Source organism: Rhinolophus hipposideros, assembly GCF_964194185.1.
Source record: "Rhinolophus hipposideros genome assembly, chromosome: 20".
NCBI lineage: Eukaryota > Metazoa > Chordata > Mammalia > Chiroptera > Rhinolophidae > Rhinolophus > Rhinolophus hipposideros.
Window position 1 is genome coordinate 33,523,277 of NC_138066.1, and position 10,079 is coordinate 33,533,355.

General features: G+C 51.5%; 1 protein-coding gene across 1 annotated transcript; it reads right to left on the bottom strand.

Moving 5' to 3' along the window:
- Nucleotides 1-416: 416 nt before the first annotated feature.
- On the bottom strand, nt 417-9,596 carry CDK5RAP3 (CDK5 regulatory subunit associated protein 3). The gene is made up of 14 exons (XM_081028840.1): nt 9,460-9,596; nt 9,186-9,231; nt 7,009-7,140; nt 6,630-6,730; nt 6,226-6,274; nt 5,368-5,546; nt 5,010-5,146; nt 4,640-4,784; nt 4,136-4,246; nt 3,647-3,725; nt 2,997-3,085; nt 1,429-1,634; nt 887-1,058; nt 417-785 (listed from the first exon to the last, which is right to left on the bottom strand). Exons 1-14 carry the CDS (start codon nt 9,463-9,465, stop codon nt 720-722), a joined length of 1,518 nt encoding a protein of 505 aa, XP_080884966.1. The 5' UTR covers nt 9,466-9,596; the 3' UTR covers nt 417-719.
- Nucleotides 9,597-10,079: the final 483 nt, after the last annotated feature.

The window sequence follows — 10,079 nt, forward strand, 5'->3', positions numbered from 1 at the left end:
AGCAGGCAGTTACGGGTAGGAAGTGGACAGGCAGCTAGTGAAGGTGACAACTCCTGTCTCCACCTTGTTCATCAGGCCCTTCCTCCCCACATTTCCCCTCTGCCTGGAGGTAAGCTGTGATTAAAAGGAAAATACAGCTTTGCTGGCTCCAACAAGGCTGCCATCTGACTGCTCCCCTTGGGCTCCTGGCTTGAGGGGGACAGTCTGGGCCTAGCTATGGAGAGAAAGGGGCCCAGATGACTAAGTTACCCAAGAGCCGCTTGCTAAACCATTTGTAGATACTAATCTGGGCCTTCCCTGTCACCAAAAGGGGAAAATTACCTAACCTCGGCCTCCACAGAATAGCTGATAGCCCAGGGAGCACACAGGGATCAAGAACCCCACGAAAATAGGTTCACAGCCTCAACTCCAGGTCTAGAGAAGCAGTAATGGTCAGTAATGAAGCCAGAGTCTCTTCCTCTTTTATTAAGTCCAACTAGGTAATGAGAAGGAGCAGAAGCTGTGGTTTCAGGCTGACAGGCCACAGAGCCAATCAAGACAGCTTCTTGTGGAGAGGATGGCGAATGCCAAGGTCACCATCTAGGTGATGGTTCCAGCATATGGCTTTCTGTCCTCCAGTCAGTCTGCTCTCTTGCTGGGAAAGGCCCCGCAACAACAGCGTGGCTGTCCCACCTCTGTCCTGAAAGCTCAGAAGAAGGGCAGGAAGAACGTGGAAGGTGTCACAGAGAGGTTCCCATCAGGTTCACAGGGCGCCCGTTGTACCTCTTGGAAATGTCAGCTTCAATCTGAAAGACAGCAATACCAAGCAGGCAGGAAGCACAGGGGTCTCATTCTGCTGAAACTGGGGTCCGCACCCCCCTTGGCAGGTTTCCTGTTCCCGTCTCACCAGCTTCTGCAGCTCCTTGGTCTTCTCTAGCAGCAGGTCCAGCTTTGGCTCCAGCGCTGCCTGCTCCTGAAGCGCTCCCTGCTGCTTCTGTACCATCAGTTCTTTCTTCAAAGCCAGAAGCTGGGACTGCTTCAGCTTTTGCTGGAGGAGCTCAGTCACTCGGTCCACATACCTGGGCACGGCATTCAGGTTAAATGTTTGGTGTGGTTGTGCAACCAGGGCATCCCAATTCAACTGCTGGGAAAGGCATGGCTCCAGAAACCAAATCCTTAAGTGGCCTCTTAGCCTCCACAGTCTTCCATCCTTCTTGGTAAGGAATACCACTCCTGGTTCCCCCATTCTCCCGGGAAGCAGCTTCTACCTACATACATCAAACCACCCCTTCTTGCCCCCAAGTGGGATGGCACGGTTACGGGAGGCAAGGATGAGGTCTAAGGGGTCATGGAGAAAAGGAATGCAAGGAGTCAAGGCTGCTCAAGATGGCAGAGCCCTGCATCAGTCCCCACCCCACAAACAGCCCAACTTCAAGGGGAAAGCCAGACCTTGGTGAGGCCAGGATCATAAACAGGTGTTGCATTCGAAGACTGGTGAGCCGGCCAATCAGATCCTGTAGTGCCGACACCATGGAAACCATCTTTGCTTTGGTCTGGCCCTGCAGGATGGCTGGAGCCAGCTGAAACTGGCTCACGGACAGGATGTCTGCCTCCTCACTCATTTCCACTGCTCTCTGGGACAAGAAGATCTCGAGCTGAGGACCAAAGAGGATTTGGTTCAAATTAGGAGAACTCAGAAGCTAACCCTCAGACTGATCAAAATGAAGAATGACATGTGAGGGGAAGGCTCTGGGTGAGGAGACGTTCTTTCCTTTGAACACTTTTATTGCTAGAAACTCACCAACTACAACGTAAGAGCTTGGGGCAGCCTCTGCTGTCAGTCTTTGGTCCCCCAGTGATATCTGACACCCTACCTAGCCCTGGACCCCCTGCTTCCTCCTAGCCTAAGGATCAGGTAACTAAGAACGCAGATGGAAAGGGTTCTCTCTGCCACAGTGAAGGTCTTTTCTCCCCTTGGAAGGAATGAGACTCAGGGCATAGGAATCCAGGTTAGAGAAGCCCTGGAATAAAATGTCTAGGAAGAATCTGAGAACCAGCCGCATATCTTGTCATTCTTATTCAACCATGGAAACTTGATCCCTTTTGTCCTACTCTCCCCTGGAGACTAGGAGGGACCTCTCTGGGCAGAGAGAGGATGGAACTGGTGAGGACAAAACCTTTCATGAAGCCCTCCTCTAGCAGCAGGCCACTGGGAAGGGAACAGACCCAGAGATTAACAAGGACAGGCCCACAGCGTCCTAGTCCCACAGTGAAGGTCCAAGAACACTAGCTCCTTATTCTGGTCTGCTGGACACCTTAGCCACAGGGATGGTATTGAAATCCAAATGAGATCCCGTGGCTGCAAACCTGCTCAAAACCTTCAGCAGCTTCTCAGTCCATTCAAAGTAAACGGCAAGGTTCAGACTCTTCACTTCTCTGCTCTCCTTTACTTCTCCCAGCTCCCTGCTCTGCCATCCCGGCCTCCTTCTTCATCAAATGTGCAGGCCACACTCCCAGCTCAGGGCTTTTGCAGTTGCTCCCTCTGTAGCCAGACTTTGGCATGGTTCTCTTTGTAGCCCTGCAGGTCTTGACTTACTGGTCACCTTTGCAACGAGGCCTTCCCTGACCACCCAATATAAAAGCCCCGCAACCCTCCCCAACAAGCCCCATCTCCCTCTCCGGCTTTCTTTTCCTTCATGGCACTTACATTAACACTTAACATACTTCACATTTTACTTTATCTCATTTCTTGTCAGCCTTCCCACTAGAACATACAGGTCAAGGAAGTCAAGAATTTTGACTGTCTTGTTCCCTGCTCAATCTCTGGCACCTCGGGCAGTGCCAGGGGCTTAGGAGGTGCGTGATAAATACTTGTTGAATGAACGGCTATCCTAATACGTGAGCCGCAGCTCCAGAACTAGGAAAGCCCTCAGCACCCTTTACATGAACAGGAAGGACCAGGTCAGGCGTCTGTGCTGGTACCAGGCCTCCCCCCTTCTCCCAGAGGATGAAGGTACCTCCATGAGCTCATCGATAAACTGATTCCGGGTCTCAGGATATTCAAGAAGTGTCAGGGCATCTGAGCCCCTAGCAACACCCTCCGGAGCTGCCAGGAAAAGAGACCGAGAAAGGATGAAGGAGCTAAGGATAGGAAAAGGAGACCCCCAAGTTTGAAGAGCCCTGGTGGGTTAATGTGGACACAGACTCACTGCACTAAAGCCACTTCCGGTCCCAACGCTTTCCCCTGCCTCAGCCACCCCCCAGCCTGTGAGGAGGACCACAGAGCTGGGTTCTGCGCACTGGAAAGGCCAGCCCCCAGCTGTGATGGGCTGTGGACGTGAAGCTGCGTCCTGCACTGCCCTCTCGTGGCTCCGCTCACTGCTACACCCTCTCAGCTGGCGGCAGGAGGGTCAGCTCAGACTTCAGAGCCTGTCAGTCCTCCTGGAACCACCTCCACCAGAATGGCTAACCTCCAAAAAGTTGAGTTTCTAGACTTAATTTTAAGAATTCTCTTTGTCCCCCTGTATTCACACCCTCATCAAAATTTTGCGATGACAGTTAAATGTGCAAGAAGTCCACAAACTCAGCAGTGTATTTTTTGCTTCTACAGACACGGGGGCCTGGGAGCACCCACTTCTGCCAGGGCTGCAGGGGATGGTGCACTTACCCTGGGTTCCAGCTTCCAGCACTGTGATCTGCAAAGCAGCAGTATCGTCTCCCCAGTCTATCCCATCACCCCCAGGTTCCTGGGTGGAGAGTAAAGAACCCAGCAGTGTTGGCAGAATTTTCCCCAGCAAAAGGATCCAGAATAAACCAAAGCCCTCAGTAAGTTCAATGATTGAACATTTTGACTGTCTGAAGGACATGCAGCCCCGATGTAGGTGGCAAAGATGGCAGTGTGGGCCCATGTATGTTGCCACCCTCACCCTGCTTTGTAGAGTGAACCACTGCCGACACCCCCACACTTTGCCCTGAGCAGGAGAAAAGATATCAAGACTCTGATGTGTCACTTTGGAAACTCTGCCTCCCCCTGGACTACTGGTCTGAGAGCGATGAACGTCAAGTGATGCCTTTAAAGACACAGACACCATTATTCTTACTGCTGAAGCAGCAATCACAGAAAGTCCTCCGAGATGGACTGCGAGGGCATCCTAACCTTCGAGTCTGATTCCAGAGAGATGCCCCAGTCAATTGCAGCAGCCTGGGCAGAGATGCCAGAGTCAGTCCCTTCAGAAGCCACCTCCACTCCAAAGTCGCCCCAGTCAATCTAGAAGGGGAAAAAAAGTGTTACCTTGCAGAAGGTAGGTGAAAGGGGCCTGTCTCTCCACAGGCCTCAGCTACTTCTGTAGGGAGCCCTACCACACTGTGTAAATGCAATGGCCTCCAAGTTCCCCAAAGAAGAGCCCATCTTTGGAGAGCTCATGGGACTGGAGGGTTCCTAGTTCAAAGCCGACTAGCTTGCTGAGTGCCTTAGCAATCATCTATACTCTGATCTCAAGAAGGCCAAGAAAATAAAGGAGTAGGGCCTTCTGGGCCCTTGCTCCCATATTCTCTCTCACACAAATCCCCCTTTCTTTCTTTGGGACTCTGCATTCAGGTTGTCGGGGGCTGGGCTGTGTGTGGGTGGGCGGGGGAAAGGCTCTCCCTCGGCTCGTCTTACCGTATCTTCTTCCACCTGCTCAGGAGGCTCCTCAAGGTGTGGCCGCTCCACCGTGGAGGGTGCTGTCCCTGTCCTCCACTCATACACTGTGCAGTTTCCCCGCTTCTGCACAAATCGCAGCATCGGCAACACCTGCTCTTCAGGGCTGCAACGGAGCACATGACTGACCCTCCTGCTTCCCGCTCATGAAGCCAACACTGGGCTTTGGCCTGGACCATAAAAGGTCAGATGGGCAAGGCTCCAATGGGTTCAAGTGTATCAAACAAAACTCAAATGTCATGTGGGAAAAATATAAGTGGAGAAGAGAGAACCGCCGGGGAAAATAGGCAAACTGTTCCCCCTGTTGGCAACAAACCGAGGTCCTCTTTACCTTCCACACACAAACCCCACACAGGCCTGGTACAAGTCAATGGCTTCCCCCAGGGACTGAGCCCCGGCTCCAATCGCTGCCAGTTGACTCGGCAGCTCCTTCACCAGGGCAAGCAGTTCTCTTCGGACACTGTCTCCCTAGAGAGGATCGAAGAGGTAGGCTGAGGCAGAGTGGTGAGAAGCAGAATCCAGTAGATTAAAGAAAACACGGGAAGACTAGAGACAGGAGAGAAACGGGCCCCAAAAGGGCACAGCCAGGCTGAGGAGGACGCCTTTCCCAGATGCAAAGGTGTTGGGCCCACGAAGACAGACAGAGACCCCAAGTGCCCTCCCACTGTGACCAGACCCCTCATGCTCACCGTGATGCCATACTGTTTGCACGAGTGGTAGAACTGCTCCCGCATCTCAGCAGCCCCCGCCTGGCCCTCCTCCTCTTTGCGGCTGTATTCTTGCTGCAGCTGCTGGCACTTGGCTATCTGCTTCTTCAGCGAGGGGATCTCATAGTTGACGTTCCGAACCAGGAGGCTAGAGAGTTCCACTAAGAAGGGCCCAGGAAATTGACCTCAGGCACCTACACCATCAGGCAAGCATGCCCCAAGACACGCACACATGTATCCTAGCTTGGTGGCAAGAACGTGGGGGTGGCCTCCTTGCTTCTCCGCTTCCTAGCTGTGGAACCTAAGACAGTCACTGAACCTCTCTAATTCAGTCCTCCTCTGGAACACAGGGACAATATTTACCATGAGGATTAAAAAAAAAATAAAGAATCCACATAAAACACCAAGGACAACTGCTTGTATTTAGTAGGTGCTCGGTAAATATTAGCTATTGTTATTTATACTATTAGAAAACACACCCAAATTATAATCAGCCCTTGAGTCACTCTCTCAGCACCCGATATGGCCCCGAGGACAACTCATGTCTCTCTGCCCAGTATAGAATGCAGGTACAGAGGGGATGGGGGCCCCACACTCCACCTTACCAAGAGGTCAGTGGTGGAAGACCCACACACCTGCTGGGCCAGGCCTAGCAAATGCCCGCTCCCTGCCTGGTCCTCCTCCTCCCAACACTCTGTGGAATTTTGTTTCCCACTTGCAAACACATACAGCCCAGCCTCTTCCCCACCATGGACTGTGCCTTCTAGAAGCCTCGTGTCTCAGAACTCTGGGAGTGGGCTTCCCCATGGATGCCAGGATGCCCAGGCTGGGCCACTCTACCTAAGTAGGTGTTGTCCTTCTCATACAGGGCTACAATCTCCTGCCAGTCCTGAGGAAGAACAGAAACAGGAAGTGAGCCAGAACAGCGCTCAGCAGCCACATCCCAGCTCAGTCCCCAAATAAGGGAAACGCTTCCAGTCTTCACATCACATCAAACGCAAACTCCTCATCCTCCTTCGTGAGGTGGGCTGGACCACCCACTTGATTTTAAGAGTGTGGCACCAGTGAGCGATCCCCAAAGCAGCATGTCTGAAATGTAAACCCATTTCAGACCTGTAAACCCAGGAAGTACTTTTGGAATAAACTAAGGGGACAGAGAGAAAGTTCAGGAAACATTCCATGTGGGCGTCCCTCAGAGAGAGCACAGAGGCTCTGATCCCGTTACCACCCTCGCCCACACTTGCCTTCATTCGCTGTGAAGAATACCGGCCAAAAATATTTTTTGTAGAAGCTTCAGTGCCTTTGAGAAGGTCCACAATTCTTAGGCAGTGGAAGTAGTGAATATCTGGAAAGCAAGTAAGAGCAAAAACTGAGAATTCAAGTATTTTCCCCACTTACTCTGGCCAACGCACATGGCTAACCCACGTATATGCTAGTAGTGTTAGCAGGCATAGCTCTTCTTTTCATCAGTCTGTGTTGGAAGAAACTAACATCTATATATACCCCAAACAAAAATCTTTCTCTAGGGATCAGCCTTGTGCTAAACAACAGGGGAGCAGCTCAGCTGCCATATATTGCTCCAGGAAAGAAGGGGCTCCAGGAAGGCAGCCCCAGAGCACTCACAGGATCCAGAGAGAAGCTGGGCGATCTCTTCACTTTCGGGCATGTCCTGGATGGCAGCATTGATCTTCTCGCGAATCGTCAACACCAGACTCTGCCATTTCAGGTTACAATGCCTTCTGTCCACCAGCCAGTCTGTGTGAGAAACACCCAAATCACAGCGTTCCCATTCATATGGCCAAAATTCCATTACTAATTCAAGTAAAATATGCTAAGATATTGGCTGAAATATGTATTCAGATTGGTTAAGGTGTGGGGGTCATGGGAAGCTGGGAATAAAGACAGGCCCAAAAGGATGCTTGGGGCTAAACAGACTCTGACAACCTACTTAGCAGAGCAATTGCCTCTACACAGAGATAAAGAAAAAATTTAAACTGGCCTTGACATCAAAGCACTTTTGACCGCTTTGAATTCTCCATATTTTTGCTTCCATGGGTAATTATATCTTTCTTACTGACTGAGGATGCTGTTCTACTTCCACTTCCTCAGGGCTGGGATTAACCATGACAATGGAAAATACAATATGGTTATGCCAAATACTGGATGAATGAACAACTGCAAAGCCTCTAATACCTACAGCGCCCTAAGGACTAGATAATACTGGTCTAACCAGTGAAGTACCCCCCTTCACACGTGAACACCCATGTTACTGACCTCCTGGAGTCTGGGCCCAGATTTGTGTTTTTTGCAGAGGGTGTAGGTAACTGAGGGTCATGCATGTTTCCTCAGTAGGAGACAGATAAGAGCTAGGCTTTGTGGTCAAATGGTCCTGGTTTCTAATTATCAACTTTCTTGGGCAAAGCTCTTATGTGCCCCAAATGTAAAATGGGGCCAATAAGATACTGAGTACAAGAGGGAATGCAGGTAAAACACAGCACTGCACCTGGAACATGGGAAGGACTCAACAAATCTTAGTAATCTTTATTTTTATAACGTCAAGTGCCTAAAACGGCACCTGATAGAGGGCAAACCCTCAATGAATGGTTATTGTTTTATTGGTCCCTTTCATGACCAACGACAAGCTAATACACCAAGAATGCACATGTGCTGAAGAACTGAGACAAATGTGAAATGAAGCTAAAGAAGCTCCACTAAGTAGCCACTGCACAGGACTAACTAAATGGCCCACAATAGTGAATTCAGAACCTTGCCCTTGTTAATAAATCTGCCAACTGGTCAAACACGGGGGTCCCACACGAGTTATCATTATACTCCCTCTGCTGTATTCCTTTAAAGTGTTCAGAAAGAAAAATTCTGTGGCTGTCATGGAACTAGAAACAAAGGGATGAGGCAGTCTAACGGACGTCATCTTAACGACAAAACTGGCATCAAGTCGATTAATCCAATGAGCATTTTAAAACTCAGGAGCTGTGTACTTGCCCCAAAGGGGTCGGAATGAAGAAGTCCTTTCCTGGCCCTGAACTGGGGAGGAGGTATGTAGATCAGATACAGACAGCAGGGAGATGGCCTGGCTACTTAATGGTCTTTATTTCTAACGGGATCTGCATCCCTTTTTCTCCTAAAGTCAAAAAGAGATGGAAGCTGGGCCGGCCCGGTGGCTCAGGCGGTTAGAGCTCCGTGCTCCTAACTCCGAAGGCTGCCGGTTCGATTCCCACATGGGCCAGTGGGCTCTCAACCACAAGGTTGCCGGTCAATTCCTTAAGTCCCACAAGGGATGGTGGGCTCTGCCCCCTGCAACTAACAATAGCAACTGGATCTGGAACTAAGCTGCGCCCTCCACAACTAAGATTGAAAGGACAACAACTTGACTTGGAGAAGATCCTGGAAGTACACACTGTTCCCCAATAAAGTCCTGTTCCCCTTCCCCAATAAATTTAAAAAAAAAAAAAAAAGAGATGGAAGCTTTTAAAAAGAAAGGCGGGAGAGTTCTTTTCTGGCATAATACAAAAAGCATAGACATTAGAGAATAATTTCAGATCTGCCACTCAGTAGATGACCGTTTTTTAAGGTAAGCTATTATAACCTCTAAATGAATATGATTTGACAACACGTTATAAATGTTAAAGAAGAAGACGCGGGTGAAGTACAGATTCCACGTATGGTTCCTTCCCGCCCCTCAACAGGGGCCTTGGGGCATCAGGGCTCCCAGCTGTTGGTGACAGAGGGCAAAGGGCCGGGCCTCCCCGACAGCTAGGCGGCGCGGGGGCGCCCCTTCCTACCGATCAGCTTGCTGGTCTGGATGTCGATGGGCACGTGCTGATGGTCCTGGCGGGAAACACGACAGAAATCGGGGCGTCAACGCGGGGAGGGGGCGTGCCACTCGCGCGCTCATTTCACCCGCACAACCGCCACCCCGCGGGGCCAGAAGGACGAGCCGGGGAGGGCTGCGCCTGCCCGGGAGAGAGGCCGAGGAAGTGGATCAGGGGTGGACGGGCTGAAACCAATCCAGGGGTCCCGGACCAGACCCCCATTTCCCAGCTCCTGTTCCCCCACCTGCATCTTTCCTCTACTTCCTTTTCCGGCCGACGACCCAGGCCCGCCCCGCCTACTACCAATCCAGCACTAGCGTGGCGGAGCCTCAGTTTAGGCACAAACCGGCCTCCTCCGGCCACGTAGCTGCTTTCCTCAGAGCCAATCAGGCCGCTGGCTCCTGGCCTCAAGCCCCACCACCGCCGGCCTCCGAATGGCTGAGCCCAGGAGGGGCGGGAGAACAGCAGACAGCCAATGGGAGATGTGAGGCGGGCTCAGGGCCGGCGAGGGGCGGGGCGCCAGGAAAGGGCTGCAGCGGCGGCGCGATCGAGGCAGGCGGCGCCGGAGAGCCGATTCCAGCCGCGCGGAGCCTTCTGCGCACGGATTAGCGCCTTTGCTGGCAGGGTACTAGCGCCTATCTGGGTGACCTGGAGGCCATTAGAAATGCCCTCTTCCCGCCTTATCTTGCTCTACCGGCTCTCATAGTTTGTGGGTTTCTTGTGGCACTTGTCATTCCGTTTATCTAATAGACATGTATTGAGCACCTCCTGTGTGCTGGGTGATTAGGAAGGGAAGGGGAGGGAGGAGGGTCAAAAGAGGCATCACAGCATAACATGTAAATTGAGTCTTAAAGGAAGAGCTGC